The sequence below is a fragment of the Labeo rohita genome, chromosome 14 (genome assembly GCF_022985175.1).
Source record: "Labeo rohita strain BAU-BD-2019 chromosome 14, IGBB_LRoh.1.0, whole genome shotgun sequence".
Classification (NCBI taxonomy): Eukaryota; Metazoa; Chordata; class Actinopteri; order Cypriniformes; family Cyprinidae; genus Labeo; species Labeo rohita.
In genome coordinates this window covers 32907299-32927375 of record NC_066882.1, presented here as the reverse complement: position 1 = coordinate 32927375, position 20077 = coordinate 32907299, and the positions used below count along the sequence as shown (strand labels likewise).

At 38.7% G+C, this 20077-nt stretch overlaps 2 protein-coding genes across 3 annotated transcripts; both read right to left on the bottom strand.

Moving 5' to 3' along the window:
- Positions 1-6747: 6747 nt before the first annotated feature.
- Positions 6748-13602, bottom strand: LOC127176414 (RING finger protein 148). 2 transcript variants are annotated; one of them, XM_051128084.1, is made up of 7 exons: positions 13105-13602; positions 10152-10399; positions 9994-10065; positions 9828-9910; positions 9626-9713; positions 9410-9542; positions 6748-7847 (listed from the first exon to the last, which is right to left on the bottom strand). In XM_051128084.1, the coding sequence occupies exons 1-7, from the start codon at positions 13535-13537 to the stop codon at positions 7720-7722; spliced, it is 1185 nt and encodes a 394-aa protein (XP_050984041.1). In that variant the 5' UTR covers positions 13538-13602; the 3' UTR covers positions 6748-7719. The 2 variants fall into 2 exon arrangements, with proteins under 2 accessions (XP_050984041.1, XP_050984042.1); XM_051128085.1 differs by having other exon boundaries at positions 6748-7844.
- A 3833-nt stretch (positions 13603-17435) lies between these two features.
- Positions 17436-20007, bottom strand: hmgn6 (high mobility group nucleosome binding domain 6). Its single transcript, XM_051128101.1, has 6 exons — positions 19827-20007; positions 19154-19180; positions 19001-19030; positions 18665-18712; positions 18306-18416; positions 17436-18155 (listed from the first exon to the last, which is right to left on the bottom strand). Exons 1-6 carry the CDS (start codon positions 19839-19841, stop codon positions 18132-18134), a joined length of 255 nt encoding a protein of 84 aa, XP_050984058.1. The 5' UTR covers positions 19842-20007; the 3' UTR covers positions 17436-18131.
- Positions 20008-20077: the final 70 nt, after the last annotated feature.

The window sequence follows — 20077 nt, the reverse complement described above, 5'->3', positions numbered from 1 at the left end:
ACTCAATGACTGTGAGGTGTTCAGGTCCTGTGGCTACAAAACAAGCCCAAAATGATCAGCCCTCCTCCAGCATGCTTGTCTTTTGGTATGAGGTGTTTGTGCTGATATGCTCTTTAGGTTTTCACCAAACTTGGCGCAGTGCATTATGGCCAAACATCTCCACTTCAGTCTCGTCTGTTCAAAGGACATTATTCTAGAAGACTTGTGTTTTGTTCAGATGCAACTTTGCAGACCTAAACTGTGCAGCAATGTTTTTTTTTTTTTAGATAGAAGAGGCTTTCTTCTGCCAAACCTTCCAAACATGCCATTTTTGTCCCATATTTTTCTAATGGTATTGTCATGAACTTTATCATTTAACATGTTAACTGAGGCCTGTAGAGTCTGAGGTGTAGTTCTTGGGTTGTCTGCCATTTCACTGAGCTTTACCGGTCTGAATTTTCTGGGACGTCCACTCTTGGATGGAGAGGTGTCTGTTTTAAATGTCTTCCACTTGTGAATAAACTTCAGATTGTTTGGAAATGGCCGTATTACTCTTCACAGATTGATGGCAGCAACAATTGCTTCTCTAAGATGATTGCTGATGTCTTACCTCCTTAGCATTGTGTTAACACACACCTGAAGGCTCCAGACCAGCTTTTATAGAGGCGCTCAGACTTGCTGATGATCAGTTAATCAAAGGTATTTGATTAGCAGTGCTTGACTGTTATTTACCGTCTTAATTCCAATGTTAAGAATAAGGGTGTCCTAACTTAGGCACACATGGCTTTTCCATTTTGCCTTTATTTTTGTTCTGTAAATAATGACACGGTTCATTTTGTCATGAGTTTTGTTCATCCGAGGTTTTATTTTCAAAATTTTAAAACCAGCCAAGGACCATTTTTTTAATGATGTCCTGATACGGAAAACCATGGAATTCAGTAGGGTGTCCTAACTTTTTCACATGACTGTACATATTTATATTTATATACATATTGCTATTTGCACTTCTGGTTAGATGCTAATTGCATTCCATTGGCTCTGTACTTGACAATAAAGACAATGGCGCAATGACAATGAAGTTAAATTTAATCTAAACATGATTTGAGAGTCTTCTTGCCTCAGAAAGCTTAATATTATAATATTTCATAATCCCAATATATCAATGGATGTATTTTTAGTACCACAGTACTAGATAGTACAATAGTACATACTATTTAGTTTTTTTTCTTCTTTGTGAGTGCACCACCTAGCCAGTCCTACTCCAACAGAGGAGACCTGATTCTAAATGTGTAAGTATAGAGTAGCTCCTTAACAGAAAGTCAACTAAAAAGCTGAAATTACCAAAAATAAATAAATAAATATTGAAATTGAGATTTGAGATATGAGTTTGATTTATATATAAAGCACATTTTAAAAACTTTAAAAACTAAAATAAGATTAAAAGTACAAGAGAAAGGATAAGTTTTTAACATGTATGTGAACTCAGATGACATAGGAGCCATTCTAACAGGTAATGACAGTTAATAGAAATAGTAATATCTTCTAATGATATGATATCAGAGAGGTAGCCAGTGCAGAGAGCACAGAACAGGTATGATATGATCTTGTTTGCAGCTACCGGTGAGTAAAAGAGCAGCCGCATTTTGGAGCATTTGATGGTTGGAGAAAAGTAAGGCAACCCAGCAAACAAAGAATTGCAATAGTCAAGCTGTGCTGAAATAAAAGCATGAATAACAATCTCAAAATTTTCCCTGTTTAATAAGCATTTTAACTTTGACTAATCGACAAAGGTGATAAGAGCTAGAACTAACAGCAGGATTCATTTGTTTGTTTTGTTTAAGACTACCATTGAGATCAGATCCAAAAGCATTGATGTTGGAAGTCAATGCTTTGAACGTCAACGCAAACCTGCCCTGAAGCCTCCCTCATCTAACACACCTGATTCAGATCATCAGCTTATTAGTAGAGACTGCGAGACCTGAAATGGGTGTGAGCAATAAGGGAGACACACCAGATGTGCCGTGCTGCGCTTCCAGGATGGTTTGAGAAGCACTGATCTTGGGCAGGGGTCTGCAACCCTCTCTTTGAGAGCTACCTCTGTTCAGATTTCATCTCCAAACCTGCTTTAACTCACAGGACTGCTGGACGCCAGTAACAAGGGAAAGCTCCTGCCTGCAGGGAACTTGTCTGATAAACACAACTTGCAAAAAGCTAAACGAAGCCATAGCGTCATGGGACATCACAGCCTGTGTTCACGACATCACCAAAAATATAGTGTGTGATCAAACTCTTGTCAGCTGGTATTCTGTGCCTTGCTTTTCCCACACATTACAGCTCACCATGAATAATGCTCCAACATATATCTACACTGACCAAAATGATAAACGCAACACTTTTGTTTTTGCCCCCATTTTTCATGAGCTGAACTCAAAGATCTAGGACTTTTACTATGTACACAAAAGGCCTATTTCTTTCAAATATTGTTCACAAATCTGTCTAAATCTGAGTTAGTGAGCACTTCTCCTTTGCCGAGATAATCCATCCACCTCACAGGTGTGGCATATCAAGATGCTGATTAGACAGCATGATTATTGCACAGGTGTGTCTTAGGCTGCCCACAATGAAAGGCCACTCTAAAATGTGCAGTTTTATCACACAGCACAATGCCACAGATGTCGCAAGTTTTGAGGGAGCGTGCAGTTGGTATGCTGACTACAGGAATGTTCACCAGAGCCCATGAATTAAATGTTAATTTCTCTACCATAAGCCATCTCCAAAGGCGTTTCAGAGAATTTGGCAGTACATCCAACCAGCCTCACAACCGCAGACCACGTGTAACCACACCAGCCCAGGACCTCCACATCCAGCATCTTCACCTCCAAGATCGTCTGAGACCAGCCACCCGGACAGCTGCTGCAACAATCAGTTTGCATAACCAAAGAATTTCTGCACAAACTGTCAGAAGCCATCTCAGGGAAGCTCATCTGCATGCTCGTCGTCCTCATCGGGTCTCGACCTGACTGCAGTTCATCGTTGTAACTTTGGAGAGGTGTTCTCTTCACTGATGAATCCCGAGTTTTCACTGTACAGGGCAGAAGGCAGACAGCGTGTAAGCCGTCGTGTGGGTGAGCGGTTTGCTGATGTCAACGTTGTGGATCGAATGGCCCATGGTGGCGGTGGGGTTATGGTATGGGCAGGCGTATGTTATGGACAACGAACACAGGTGCATTTTATTGATGGCATTTCAAATGCACAGAGATACCATGATGAGATCCTGAGGCCCATTGTTGTGCCATTCATCCACAACCATCACCACATGTTGCAGCATGATAATGCACGGCCCCATGTCGCAACGATCTGTACACAATTCCTGGAAGCTGAAACCCCAGATGAAACTTCCATCACATCACTTGATAGAGTCCTGCAAGACAAGGTGGAATGTGATCAGTGACATGTTTGGTGGGCAGTGACTGCTTTACTTCTGACCACACCATCAGCAGCTTAAGAATTCCCGAGCTCAATGATGAATACTAGCAGCTATAATATATACAGAATCTTAAGTGTAAATCTCAAATATCTTCCCTATCACTTTTGGCATCTTACAATCACAACTTATGAGAACAGAAGAGGACAGTGTTTGGGTTTTGGAGTTCTGGCTGCCAGTGCAAAACTGCAATACAGAAAATGCAGATAGTGTGGTTACTGAAAGTGTGCAGCAGGTGAAAGCTGGCGATGGAAAAAGTAACTTTAAATGCTTCTCACATGCAGTTACATGAAACTGTGCATCCACGACAGTGAGGTGAACTACATTTTTAAATAACAGCCTCCTGCTTGACCAGTCCACTAGATTGGTGGATGTCTCCGCTGTTAAATGGGTTCTTATTCATGCCAGAAACCCCCATTATAGCTCATGCATGGCTCCCAGCATGTATGGCGGCAATTGTTTTGATAAAAGTAAACGGTAAAGTGCTCAACCAAAGAAAACAATAACCACTATAATGGGAACTCTACATTTTCTAACTTTCATTTTCAATAAAACATCAACATTGACTAGAGCTAAACATCTTTAAATTCTCAGTAAGAACCTTTACAGGAAAAAAATAATGAAGTCAGACTATTATAGCAGAATGGGACTCCCTGGTGCCATCTGAGAAACTGATTAATTGAGTGACTAAATATAATGTCACCGTTATTAAGTTAGACAAACTACTTGGTTAAGTGACTAGATTGACAAAGACAAAATGCATAGAGTCAGTCATTTGTGTTCAGTTATATATTTTATCGTAAGTGCAATGTTTGTATTTTGTATTGTGGTGAGTATTTGTGTATATGTTTAAAGAGTGTAAAAGTGATTAATTGTTGTACTTACCTGTAAATGATACATCTTCAGAAGAGGCGGAGTCTGGCCTATAAGGAGGGAGGTCCGACGCACATTCTGTGCTTGTTTACCAAGTCGATGCAAACTTGCAACTCGGTGCCATGAGCGAACCCTTCCAGAGTGTGTTGATTGAGGATAGCCTTTGTGTTTATGTGTATATATGTTTTCCATATTTATTTCTAGTTTGTTGTTTCTTTGTCACATTGACATTTGTTTTATTCTTAAATTGTATATAATTTTACATCTTCACTCATGGATCTGTAAGTATATTGTCAGTGCTGTAAATAAATGACACCTTGTCCAACAGTGCTATTTTGGGTAGAGCCATCTTTTTTCTTCCCACAAATGAATCCTCACTCTACTCAAACTGGTACTGAAGGTTCATCTTTTGATATCAGGACATTACATTTTGTGTGGTCTTCTAACAAATCACTCATTCCCACTTCCTTTAGAATTCCCATAAAACAGCTCAACTTCCTGTTTGAATCGTTTTGTTACTAGAATGGTCCATTCTCACGGCACATCAGATACCAAGCTTTTAAACAATATCGTAGCCTAAAAGAATTGTCATAGTTTTAATTTTTTTTTTTAAGATAACATTTTTTTCAAAGGAAATTGGTGAATAGACTGCTTTTAGAACACTGATCGTTTTGTTTTTGAGGAGTAATGTCATGATTTGGATGTGATCACCTCTATATAAATTTCTCTGAGATATTATGTATTTCATCCAAGACTGTTATCATATACAACAACAACAAGAAGACATGCTTTAACAAGGAGATAAAAAGTTCACTTAGAGAAGCACAAGACAGTTATGATTTTGTAGAATCTGTCAAAAGAGGCAAAGCTGATTATAAGTGTGGCTAGAAAATAAATTAAGGGGCAAAAACACGTATGGCTTATGGTGTTTAAAAATGCCCACAGAAGACCACAGAATATAAGACAACTGTTGCAGAGCGAGGGAGATCCATACGCCAAGCTTTATTGACAAACAAAGACATGGTCAAACATAGGCAGGGTCGAACACTGGCAAACAAGTATATTCGGGCAAGACACAAGAGAAATCCGTAAGGCAGGCGAGGGTCGATCAGCAGCAAGGGCAGACAAGACGATATAACGAGCCCCCCCCCACCACAGACGAAGCTGAGGGCCACCAGAACAGGACAGACAGACCAGGAGCCCTCCAGGGCAGAGCAGGAGCCCTCCAGGCTTGAGCAGACCACCATGGCGGAGCAGATAGCCGCCAGGACAAAGTAGATGGAGCAGAGACTGGGGCCTGGGGAAAACAGAGACAGAAGAGACAGACAGAGCAACAAGGACAGAGGCAGGGAACGCAGTGGGTTTGTTAGCAATCTCTGTGGGGACTGAACAGCCAGATAGTTCATAGTTGACATCCTTGGCTGAGACAGATGGGACAGAGAGTTCTATGACGGCCTCCATAGCAGTGACAGGACGGGCTGAGAGTTCACTGACGGCCTTCAAGATTACTTCTGGGACAGGAGGGTTGGTGACGTGGAGGTCAGACGGGACGTGGCGTGACTCAGGACAATCAGACGTGATGTGTCGAGACTCAGGACGATCAGCATGTGTCATGACAACGATGATTTCTGTCATGTCTGATGACATCTTACTGTCTGATGATAGTCAGTTTAATGATGTTGAGGGAGTAACTAGTTACATGTAACCAAACCAAATACATGCAACTGTAATCTGTTATAGTTACCGAGAAGAAATGTGTAATTAAATTACAGTTACTTATAAAAATGTTAATGATTACGAAGGGGGGTTACATCTGAATATTTTCACACATACAGGTTTAATAGATTTCTTTCCCAAATTGCATTGACTGCTCTAAAATATGAGAAACCAAATGTTTCAGGAGTTTAGGACATATTTATTCCATAACTGTTTTATTTCCTATTTGGGTTTGTGTACAGAGTATGCTTTATTTTATGCATTTCCTGTCATAGCTATGCAAAGATTTGATTTCAAAAACAGTATCATAGCTATTAAACTATATCTCGCTATGATTTTAAATCAGTATGTAAACTCAGAGCAATCTCAGAAGAGGTGCTAAAGTCTGATATTATGATGGCTCTGGTTGAAAATTTAATTATTATAATTTTAATTCAAGTGATGAAGGATTTTGGAAGTCTGACAGTAATCAGTGTTGAGGACTACTGTAGGTTTATCCTGCGTACTTTAAATGTTTCAAAATAAGTAATAGTTTTGAAAAAAATAGAAGAAATCGAAAAAGTAATCAAAAAGTGATCAGTAAAGCAAGAAGTTATCAAAAAGTAATCAATAATTAGTTGAAAAAATAGTTACACTACTAATTAGATTTTAAATAGGGTGACATGTAATCTGTAACCTATTACATTGCACCCAACACTGCAATTTAACAATTCAACTGAGAGACAGGCAGGTCTGTTAGCACTGCTAGTCCCATGACTCACCTCTTTGTGAATGAAGAATATCAAGTTAGAAATCCACTGCATACACAGAACAGCAGAAAAAAGGAGACCCAGACTTCAAATCAGCTGCCAGTGAGAAATTTACACTATTGTACCAATGATATTGATATTGTCTGCTGGCTGTTAAAGGTATGCAGAGTTCCAGCGTGTTACAAAGCATCTGATAATATTCCAGTGCCAAAAAAGGAGGAAGTTAGCTGCTTAGACGAATACAGGCCAGTGGAAAACTGCTGAACGATTGGTACTCAGGCACCTAATTTCTATACAACTATACGTTTTGATAAATTGAGCGATTTAAGTATTCAACAGTTCTTTGTTCTTTGGATTCTGAGCTGTCTGCTAAATAGATCACAAGTAATCAGTAACAAGTTCTATATTAAAAGGTAAGTGTGGAAGGTGCTGTACCCCAGCTTCTTTTTTTTTATTTTCATGGAAGGCTGCAGATGTCTCAGATAAGTAATATGAAGTACTGTGAAAGTGTAATGCAGTCCTTTAAGCCTTGCAGTAACTAGTTGATGAACATCAGGTAATTTAACCTATATTAGTGTACAACCTGACAGCTCTTGTTATGGCATTAAAAGAGATTCAAATCCTTGTTTAGCTTGCAGTACAAATTTTACTGAGTTCATGACAGGTTAGCAAGCTGTCACATTAGTAAATCATGTTAAACATTTTTCTAAAAAAAAAAAAAAAAGAGAAAGCTGTGAAATCTTCATTAATTAAACAATTATTAATAAATAGTCTGTCACACTTTGAACATCCCAGTTTAGGTTTCTTATTATTTTATCACTTTATATATATATATATATATATATATATTCTTTTGACACATTGCACACATGTTTGTCTAGTAGATAATATATTACAGTATTGAGTATTGCAGCAGTGTTAATCTCGGCTGCTGATGTTGTGATGCTCCATCTTCTCTGGTTCTTCAAACGCAAGGTTCTCATAAATGTGTGCTGTCTGGATCTCCGACCCACTGTAATAACAGTCTGATTGATGTCCAAGGGCTGCTGTCATAAACACAAATCATTAACCATCAGTGAACAGCAGATACACATCAGTCCAGCACACCACTGATAATGACTAAACTAATGGATCTGTATATATATATATAATGTACCAAATAAGAATTTTTTTATCAAAGTGACAAAATGTTGTGTTGCAAAAATGAGTACACCCTCCTGAAAGTTACTAAATAAAACTAAAAAAGAAAATTTTAGTGTAGGTTTAAGACCATTTTTGATCAATAGGTAAGTATACTGAATCAAAACTTTTAAAGTAACTTCCTGAAAATTAAAAGTGTTATATAGCCCACTGAATCATACTCAGACTTAATGATGGCAACAATGAAACCACCTGAAAGAGAACTGTCAGGTGACATATTTTTTTTTTTACAAAAAAGAGGACAAAAGGAATACCAAATTATTGTCTTAAGTGTGAAAATATAGCAGAAGTAACACTGACATTCAAAAACAATGGACTTGTGACAAAGTTCCGGAAATAATCAGGTCTTCAATTTAAGTTTTTATTTAGTGATGGGTGAATTTTTGCTAGAAAAAGTGCCAGAGAAACACCATGCAAGTGTCTCAGAGCCAGCAAAAGCTATGAAAAGAGTGACACTTTATCTCACAGAATGATAAATTGTAGCCAAAGCACAATAAACTCATTTAACCTCGAGGCCCATATTTACAAAATGTAGACTTTTGGGAATCCATACTCCATAATCCATAAGTCAATCATTTCGGATCCAAAAGCATCCAAAATGTTGTGGTGCTGCTAGAGGAGGAGTACGGTGAGAAGTGTCTGGTTCCCACAGTGATGTTCAGTGGTAGTAAAGCTCTTCTGTAGGGATGGATGAGTGCTGAAGGTGTGAGGGAGTTGTGTTTTATCAATGCTGTCATGAATTCACACACTACTGTGTGATGTAAAACAAAAAACTGAAACTGCAGATGCACTGCACTCTCCACTCTCATTCCCTGCATTACTGGTGATTTTTTTTACAGTATGACAATGAAGATATTCATTCTCCCAAGGTGAAAATCCTTCAGTGGACATGTTTTTCGCTCAGTCTTAACACTCTCGAGCAGCTGTGGGGGATTCTGTAGAGACGAGCTGAGCAAAACTATCCATTAAAGACCAGGGCATTTAAGGAGCTCGTCCTCCAGGAGTTAAACAGGACAGATGTGAAAATTTGTCATGAACTTACACTCAGTCCCAAATGCCCTGGTCTATAGATATATAATGTTACATGAATTATGAATTATTATACATAAACTCTTTGTTTTCTTTTTAACTAGCTGTGATGTCAATCACAATGACATACAAAATACAGTCAATGGATCCCTCTCTCTCTCTCTCTCTCTTTCTCTCTTTCTCTATATATATAGGGGGTTATATATTTTGGTTAGAAAAAATGGTGTAGTGAATGTGTATATAATTGTAAAAATGTGGTCGGTATGTCTGTAAGCATAGAGCTGCAATGTGAGCTTATTTCCATGTTTTGCTGTTCATAATGAGCTGAACATCACAGAAGAACACATTATAAAAGAGAAGAGAGCAGCTGTCGACTTACTGTCTGTGCTTTGACTGTTAGATGTGTTGAGCTGCTCTGTCCTGATCACAGCTAGACAGAACGTCTCACCTGATGGTGGTGATGATGATGATGATGATGATGATGAAGGTGGCTCATCGCTCTCCTCATCAATCTAAACACATACAGCAACAAACTGTAAATCCTGCAGCATCTGTGTCTACATGCAGACGGCTCTGCTGGTTTTGGCAAACTCACCTTGTATTTGATGATGTGAAATTTACACATGGGGCAGGTGGGGTGCTCCAGGAGCCACGGCTCGATGCACTTCTTATGATACAAATGTCTGGAAAACAGAATGCACTTCAACAAAATGCATGGAAGTTTAAACACTACACTGACAATGACGTTATGAAATGTTTGTGATGTTGGAGTAAAGTCATGAGTGGTCATACTGCACCTGCAGGGCAAAACGGTGACCTGTTCATTGGCTTTGAATGAGTCGGTGCACACGGCACAGCTCACGTCCTCCGATTCAACCTCCTACAAACACACAGACATGGTCTCAATTACACAGGAACTAAAAACATTAATTTCTGTCTCGATTTAGCAATCAGGCACCGTACCGGGTCGCCCGTCCGCAGAGTCCGCACTGCTAACTTTGCTATTGCCTTTTCATTCTCTCTCTTTATCTCCATCTGCACATAAATGACATGACACAGTGAGCATTAGAGAGAGTTCTGGAGTATATTTGACTCTGAACTCGAGTGGCTGAACACTGTACCTCTAGTGCACGGAGTTGTCGGATTCTGTGTATTCGTCTGATGAACAGGAAAGCTAAGTAGAGCATTGTGATGGCCGTTATGCCAATGAAGGTGAAGGACAGCGCGAACGCCCATGTAGTGCTGTACCACAGGACGTGAGCATTGGCCACCACGATCATCATGGACACATCTGACCCATTCTTAATCCGGTTAGCCATTTCTGTGCCTAAAATATTGCCAACCATGAGGGCAACTATGTCATCAGCCTCTGTAGAAAAAAAAACACTGCAGTATTAACCGTGAGCGGTTAGCGGTTTTTAACATTAACAGCACATGTCGAAAATTTTAATATCAGGTTCACGCATGTTGTTGGATTCTCTGCACATAACAAACAAAAATCTCACTAGATTACAGGAATTACAGTTCGGTTATATATAGTGTACATAAAGTACAGTGTAGTTATACGTTGAAGTAGTGAGAAATATTAACAACGTAATTCCTGTAGAGTTAGGGTTTGGTTAGGCATTATAGTAAGTACATGTAACAACGACAATGTAAAATAAAGTTTTACCTATCGTTCTCCTTCACTATGACAAATTCCTGTCAGTTGGATTACAGAGGCCATGCTGATTATTTGTCAAATTAAATTAAATTACATTAAATAAATTAAAATGTGGCAAGCTGGCAATGGAAAATCTGTTCTAAAACACTTAAACAGTACTAGTCTTAAAAAACTGTTAGTTAAAGGAATATGACTTAATATGTCATATAGAATATGTTGTTGTTGTTTTACTTCAATCTCTGGGATTTTGACAAATTCCCTGTACTGATAAAGTGACGGCAAGTAGGCTCCACTGTGTCAGTGACACATCCTAATCGCACGTTGAAGTGAGGCCATTCAGATACGTCAGCTTGTTACAAAACCACTAATTATCCAATTATCTTGCTGTCAGATATTAAGCCAAACGTAGTCTGGAGAATCAGGTTTGGTAAAACACATTATAGAATAATGGCATTTTACAGTTCAGGGAATCAAGTGGAACACATGAACTCCTTGTGAAAATGACATGTGAGTGAGTCATAAAAGTCCATTCTTCTAGTCTCGGGTAAAATTCAACTCACATAAAAGTTTACAATGCCATATCTGTACTGAACAAACAAACATTCAACATCAGTCATGGGAACATTCCAGCACTTAATACAGATAACCTACAACCTGAACAACAGCTGTAACAGTGTTTGGAAATATATCTACATGCACTCCTTCAGGTCATTTATATTCAGCAAGCTGAAATGACAAGATTCAGATCATATAACCCTGGTGAAAAAAACAACAGCATATGCTGGTAGCTATGTTTTGATGCTGGTTTAAGATGGTCCTTTGCTGGTCTGTGCTGGTCCTTTGCATCAAAACATACCTAACCAGCATCCCAGCATCAAAACATAGCTACCAGCATATGCTGTTTTTTTTCACCAGGGAACAGCATATCATAATTACTGAGGTCTGAATGCTGTTTGATTTAGTCTAAAACTTACAGATATCTGACTGTATGCCGACTGTATTTCAGTTAATTATTGTTTTTAAGCTACGTTTTAGCTAATCTGCTGTTATTTGATGTGATATGATGCCACTAAAATAAAAAAAAAATAAAAAAGCCGAAAGCAGATTTAGGTTTGGGGCTATTACCGAAATCACATGCTTCACTGGGGTTCTCATGATCGAATATAAACAGGTGATACTCATGCAATCATGTAAAAACAAAGCTCTTCATAACCTCGTTCTCAATCACAAGGCCTCAAAAACCGTAGCATGGTGAATATTTTGCTTGTGATTATTAATGGTGCGTTCAGTAGTTCTTCAGCTAGCATTAGCATTGCTGTTCTTCATTTACTTTAAATACTGATAGCACAATGATATTAGATACTCAAGTCTAACTAACTATGACTAACTAACTAATTCTAAATGCATAACCACATATTTCTTAGCAATTAGTTAATAGTTCTGTGCCTCAACAAACAAAGTCACAACATCTTTGCAAATCATTAGCTAATGGTTAATTAAAGCAGACAACTGGAAGTTGAAGCACATAGCTTTGACCACTGTGGTAATTAACATATGAATTTACACTATTAGTTCAGAAAATAAGTTATTAGGGAATTAATACATTATGACGCATTTAAATAACAATTTATTGATTACTTCATCTATGAATCATATAGAATGTTCATTTGTTGCTGATGTAGTAATTATTAATAAATGGTTTAGTTCTTCATGAGTGATATATTAACTCATGATTATCTCTGCATTAGTTAAGCATGAATTAATGCATATTTGTGCACACCTATTGTAAAGTGTTACCATAAATTTCATTAAAGAGTTTGGAAAGTTGTTGTGAAAATGACATGAACTATGACCTTTATACAGCACATTAAATATGGCGTCTAACAATACATTTTCGATTCATCTTTACAAGCTTAATACTCACACGCAAGCCAGTCTTTGATGCCTTGGGAGTGACATTTCTTCATTACTGTACATTTTTTAATTTTATTAATAAAGCAGGCTAATAGCGGCATTGACATTAACCAATTTTTTTTCTTAGATCAGTAGCATTATGGCCAGTTTATAACTTCTTTCTTACTTTGTATGTTGTTTTTCAACATCCTGACTGTCAAAAGAAGTTTGAGATTTCAATATGGACTCGAGGGGTTAGCCGTAACAGAAAGAGAGAACAGAGTCTCGAGAGATGCCAAAATTTGGTTTTGTTGAAACGGGAATATCTTCAGTGGCAGACAAGGCTAAAACAATAAGCAAAACAAACTTCTTTTAACAGCTAGCTTACCTCGAACAAAAATAAAGTAAACAAACTTCCCTACCTCCCTGTATGGAAACAGAGACGTTTAATTTGTATGTGTCTAATTCATTATATTTTATTTCTCTTAAGGAAAATTACGAAATGTTTACTCTCATACCTGGATGGGGCATCAGGAGAGTTTCATTGCCTGTCCCATCTATGTTGTAAATGACCACAGCCGAGGCTCCTTCTCGTTGGGCAGCTTGTATCTTCTGTGAATAGCTGCAGTTTCCTTTTTTGATCAGGGCGATCCATGGCTGGTCTTCGGCGGTGAAAGTAGTGTCCGTCGAGCACGCCAGAGGATCCCGGTTTGGAAGCACTACTTGGCCGGAAACAAGCTGCAAGGGTGAGTCCACTCCAAATATGCCACACTCACATTTGCTGTTCACCGTTTCATTAGATACTCTGTCAAAGTATTCGACATCCACATAGGCAGTCCAGAAAACTAAGGAAGCGCTTAGTTGGAAGCAGTACTGGAAAACTAACACCGACAGCCAGATACACGAACGTCCGTGTCCATGTATCGCTGTAAGCTTCAGGTTCGCCTTCATTGCATCAGGTAAACACGCCTGTGTTTTGGCATTACTCTGTGGCCATCAACAGTAATAGATGCCTTCTTAACGGTAATATAAGTCTTTTTTTGTTACGTCAGGTGAGGCGTTCTTATCACAGTGGACCTTGGACATTAGTTAAGATAATATTCATTTTGAAGGGTTGGGTTTAAGTACGTTCTTTTCTGGAAACTGCTGCTACTTTAAGTGCTCTATAGGAACTCAGGGTCAGTTTTACCATTTTGAATTTTTCCAACAGCTCTACTTCATTTTTGGCCTGAATTTAATTGTGCTCAGGTGATCTGAAACCATGAGATGTAGTTTATTAACACTAATAAACTAACTGTGATCAGTTTATCTCACTTCCTCATTCTGAGGTTTGTTCCCATAACCATTAGCCAGAACCACGGTTCCTCTCAGACTATTGATCCTGCCTGTCTGTTCCTCGTTCACCTTCAGTCAAGAACTGAACTTATGGAACGAGTCGGCCTTCCTCCTGACCTACCGCCAGGGGTTGGAACCATGTCTTTGGCTGCATCTCTTCGCCTGCGATGATAAGAAGGGGACACATACATTCATGTCCCTTGCCACTTTGCCCAAATTTCTTTGAGGCCCTGCACTGACTATTGAGCTTTTAACAAGGTAACCAGGTACTGCTAGCCTCTTCCTCTGGCAGCTACTTTGTGAAGTGACAGTGTTTTCAAAGCAGGTCAAAACAGGATATACAGAAGGGAAATGAGTGGAAGGTGACTCTTGTGACCCACACTGGCCATTCTGAATATAGGATCAGGTTATACGGACTGGCCAACACTTCCTCTGTAATTCAGGGATTCATGAACAAGTTGTTCAGCAAGAACCTTGTCATCATTTACATTAAAAACATCCTAATCTACTCCTGGAACAAGGCACGGTGCTGGAAAAGCTGTGTGAGGGCTGTCTGTTTCCTTACATACAGCAAATAATTTTCGGATATAACAACAGTTATGCTGGGTTATACAAGGGGCAGCTGTAACCCAAAGGTTGTGGGTTCGAGTCTCAGGTCCACCCTCAGTACCACAACTGAGGTGCGACCCTTGAGCAAGGCACTGAACCCCAAACCGTGCTGCAGCATTGGCTGTGCTTGGATGGGTGAAATCACCATACTTACCTTTTCTTCTGAGGGGGTACAAACGGACTTGGGGAAGGTCCAAGCCACAGCATTTTCCACTTGGTTTGCAACTTGTATCCCTCTGTCTAAAGCGACCTCTTATTAAAACTTCAAAGGCAATATCTAGAACCAACTGTTGCATCTCATTTTAGGCCTTTGTCAACTTTTTTGGAAAGAAATATCACTCTAGAAGTAATGCATTATTTTTTTTAGAGTAGATAAAAGTCTTAAATTATGTGTTCCTGATTACTGACAGATCTTTTTTAGATCTTCTGTTTTCAGCACAGTGAAACAAAACATTCATATCGTATATCATAATTAGAGAAGTGTGTTGACATAAGTTCCCCTAAATTGGTTTAAATTTTAAAGACAGAAGCTTCTCTGTAACGTTTGGAGAATGCTCCTCAAGCTCAGTTCTGCTGATGCGTGGTGTCCCGCAAGGATTGATTCTTGCCCCGATTCTGTTCTGTCATTTTCATCATGTCTTTGCTCTCTTCGTTTTACGCTGCTTTGCAGTTTCATTGACTTTTGGGACAATGTGTGTCTTTCAGAGCTGTAAGTGCAGATACATGGGCTGTACTATTTGAACAAGTAAAAAAAAACTGTAGACATTCCCTTCTAGCCACAACCGTCAAGTATGTCTATACCCCCACATGATACAACTCCCCCTAGTGGGCATTTCCCAAACAAACCAAGCAATCCAACACTCTGCATTGACTTTGTAATGCAGGAAGCTGCCACCTTGTCATTTCTGACATTTAATAAAAAAAACACAACAATGTCTAAAAGCTGCTACGTGACAAGGTGTACAGTAAACAAACTAAAAAACCCAAAACTATGTTTTAGAAGCTGTTGTAAGGTTTACGGAACCTCAGACACTTTGATCTTCTGAGACGGACAGTACACACACAGTGTATTAACATACAGACATCTGTTTCCACATCTCTCTGAGAAAAGATGTGAGAAAGTCCCTTTTCACCTATTCCTTCCATGCACTTCCCCTCACCCATCTCCTCTCAGCTCACTCAGAATGGTGAATAACATAATATAATGTTCTACATGAATAAAAGTGATATTCATAGTCATGTTTGGTATCATTCGAACTGTCACTGTGTTTCTGGTACAATGGTCTCATTCTCACAAGAAGTTGTACCTTCTGAGGGGGTAAAAACGGAGCAAGCCACAACATTTTCCACTTCTAAAGACCTCTTATCAAAACTTTAAAGGCAATATCTAGAACCACACATTTTGCATCACATTTTAGGCCTTTGTCAACTTTTTGGAAAGAAATATCACTCTAGAAGTAATGCATTATATATAGTTGATAAAAGTCTTAAATGATGTGTTCCTGATTACTGACAGATCTTTTTTAGATCATCTGTTTTCAGAAGTGTGTTGGTATGAGAGGAAATGCCCTAAACTGGTTTAAATTTTAAAGACAGAAGCTTCTCTGTAAAGTTTGGAGAATGCTCCTCAAGCTCCGCTCTGCTGATGCGTGGTGTCCCGCAAGGATCGATTCGTTTAGGTCAACTGGATGTTGTTCGACCGACCTAAATAGGGTGAGCCATGACCTCTGTTTATTGTAATGTTACGTGTACATGGGGAAACCACGGCATGACCAAAGCTACTATAGGGAAGTATTATATTCTTCGGCTTACATGTGTAGTAGTGGTTGTGACCTCTGTCTAGAGAAAATGCTGCTTTTTTGTGTATACAGATCTAAGGGGGAATAAAAAATTAAAGTACTTTTAGAATGAGCAAGCAATATGAGTGGCCGAAGTGATATCTTTGAGCGACACGAGCACCCGGATGAACGAGTACAATAATATTAAAGGGTAAACAGAATCATTAGATGTCTAGACAACTTATCCTATGAATGATCTATAATGATTGTCATTCTAACCTTTATTTGAGGTTGAGATAAAATGGAGTCCGATTTGAATTTAACCAAAATTAAATAACTTAATAAGACTGAACACACACAAAACCTTCTGCCACCATTGGGTACCTTCCTTGGGCCAATTGCGTGGACCTTACACTGTCATCCAAAAAAATAAATATAAATAATAAATAAATAAATAAAATAAAAAATAAGTGTTTAAGAACAGAAGTAGAGCGTAACATGTCATATTACTCTGAGACCCACCTTTTAAAGTGGACGAATACCAACTGGCCCAAGCTACAGCTTGCCAACACACATAGCCAATACAAGCTTTCTAATAGCTAACTTGTCCCATCATTTTAGTAATCAACTGCACCCCTGCTTCCCTCTAACTTTCATAAAGCTGAGGCTATTTGGTGTTTTTATTATTACTTAAGTTCAGGGTTGCAGCTGTCTAAGCTGTGTTTTGATCTTTGTTAGGTAGATTAAATGATGCTGTTGCCTGCTGATTTGAAATAGTCAGGGTATTTTCCTTTGGCCATTCAGTTGGATCATTTCTCCAACAAAAGGAAGGTAAGGGAAAAGGGCACTGAAATAATCCTTTGACATGGTTAAAAATAATGAACGTTTCCTGTTACTGATTACGTTTCCCTCCAGTGGTCATAGTTTGAGTTAACGATTCTCTTGACTTTTTTTAAGAGACCGCAAAACACGCAAGCGTCAAAGTCTGTCTCTTTCAATGACAGAGTTCTGTGTAAAGGTTTGTGACACTAGAATGTCAGTGTGAGAAGCGATCAATGAACCTTCAATTATCCAAACTCACTGTTTATTAAGTTTATAATGTTTGAACAAAAAGGGGGAGGCAATAGTGAGGAAAATTCCACCTTTTTCTTTATTAGCAGACACTGCAACATCAGAGAGTGTACATAACAACCTGCAGACTTCAACACGTCAGAATCACATGGTAAAAAAATTACAATTTGCATGAAAACATATTTTAAAAGCTGCCATTTTTTAATTTTTAAATTTTTTTTTCAAGATACAGTGAAATATATCAGCTCTCTCGAATCTGTGCTTGAAGGCTGTGATCTTTTCCTCCTGTTATGAATAACACCAAAATCTAGGACAAATGACTAAACAGCAAGGAAAAATATACAAGGTTAAAAAAGTCGATTCCCCCAGCCATGTATAACCACTTTTTAAAACCTTAAAAACAAGTGTGAAGAAGGACAGTGAAGGGGTACGTGGAAAGAAAACACTCCAAACTCTAGAGGCAGGTATGATTTTTCTAGACCCAATAAGTTATCAGTAACAATAAATGGCTTTTAAAAATACCTTTAGTGTGGCGTTCTCGCAGAAACAATCGCTGCAGATCTACAAGGTGCTCAGCATTCAGCTTCAGTTTGTGCTAAAAATCTGTGCTGATACTTATAAAACCATTGATAAAAATATTTCTCTGTTAACAATATGCCTTGGAGGTTGACAACGACACAACGCTAGGACTGATGAGGAGCTGCGGCGACAGTGCTGATGGGAGCTATGGTGCTACTCGGACTTTGCTTCCTTCATTCTTTTTGAGTCTTTGAGACCTGAGCATGGGTTGAGAGAAAGACATCATCAAGAACAATGAACTGCACATTTGAAAAGAATATGAAGAATTTTATTCCACGCTGTCAGCACAAAAACAAACAAACAAACTTTCTATGGGAAGTTTAATGTGCAGTGAGATGGTAACACACCGCATTGGTCTTGGCCTCTCCGTTTTCGGAGTGGTTCTCCTCGTTGGCTGCAGACTCAGAGCTCTCCTTGGCCTTCACCTTGGTCTTTTTGACATTGGCTGCTTTGTCTTTCTACAGACGAAGTCAATTGGCAGCATTGTGTTAGACAGGATCTTTACACATGTGTAAACTCACAATAACACTACTTTGAATGCTGTAGCACACAAACAATGCGTTTATTGTATATTGTGTGTGCTTATAAACGCCTATTGTGATTTTGCTCGTGAACATGCTGCAAACTGACTTTCTCTGCGGGGATAAATTAACTAACATTGTTCTAATGTTAAAGTTTTGTTAGATATCTGTCTAGATATCTATACCTTAGCTGTCTTTTTTGGTTTGGGTTCAGCCTTCGCAGGAGCCGGTCTCTAAAAATAAAAAAACACAGATGAGAAAAAAAAAAAGTTATGTTTCATTTGTTAAAAGTGCACTAAAATACAAAATTCCAGTATTGAATGTATTAACTACATTTCCAGTGGTTATTGTATTTTCCACAGTAAGATTTCTTTTTAAAATTAAGATTCATTTTTTGATTAATGATTTATACATTTATATTTGATTTGGTGGGGAATTTTAGATATACAGAATTTCTGTAACCAGTTCAGCAAACTTTTTTCAAACACACACAAACAATCTGAAAACGGCAACATACGTACCGCCGATAACCGCGCAGATCTCCTCTGAGGCTGAAAAGACAACACATAAGTACAAATATGCACAACTATAAATAAAGGGGAAATATTCCAATAAAAAAATATCCTAAAAAGTTACCAAGTGACATTTTAAGTTTAAATACGAAAATATTTTACCTCATCCTTTGCATCCCCATCTGCTTTCTGTAAATAAAAAACATATATTATATAATTACATTAATTCACCTTTCACATATAAAACCAATAAAGGAACCCAGTGGCCTGTATAGGTTAGCTCAGCTGAGTTCAGTTCAGCTCAACCATCCCTTATTAATAGCACAACCAACCCCTATATGTGAGCTGTGGGAGAAGGAGTTGACAGCGCCATCTGTCGATACATTAGCGCCATTACAGCCATCTGCTCACCAGAACAAAGACTATAAAATAATAACACTGTGTTATTGTCTATACGAGTGCGTTCTCAGTCAGTTAGGTCTTTAATATTGTGCAGGTCATATTTCGTATGAGTGGGTGCTTCGTGAATGATTTTGTTAGAGTTTCTTCACGCGCAGCATGGCTGACTCCTCCAGCAATGGAAACCAGAAAAACAAACTTGAGCGCGCAATCGCGCACACACTGAGCGAAATATGTGCGAAATATGTGCGAAATACGAGCATATGAGAAATACGCGGCGCGGATTTCTGAGTCAAATATTTCAAACACATGCAGATCTATATTTTGCAATGCAGTGAATAAATAAACCACAGCATTATGACGATCAGTTGCGAACAACGCCTCCCTGTTGCAGGAGAGTGTGAGTGTGTGTGTGTGTGTGTGCGAGCACGCGTACCTTTCTTTTAGGCATGTTGGATTCCTAAAGAGATTCTGCGAAACACTCACGAAAAAACAGCTGCTTTAGAAGAGAACTCGGCATATACGTGCTCGGCTCACTACACTAAATACAGTAGTAAACACGGAGGAACATTACAGCAAGGGACTGAATGGGATAAGGGGAGTGGCTTAGGCCTGACTGACGCCCAGTTTGACCAATCAGCGCTAAGAACCTAGAGCCGAACATGAAGAGCCGGTATTTCTGATAAA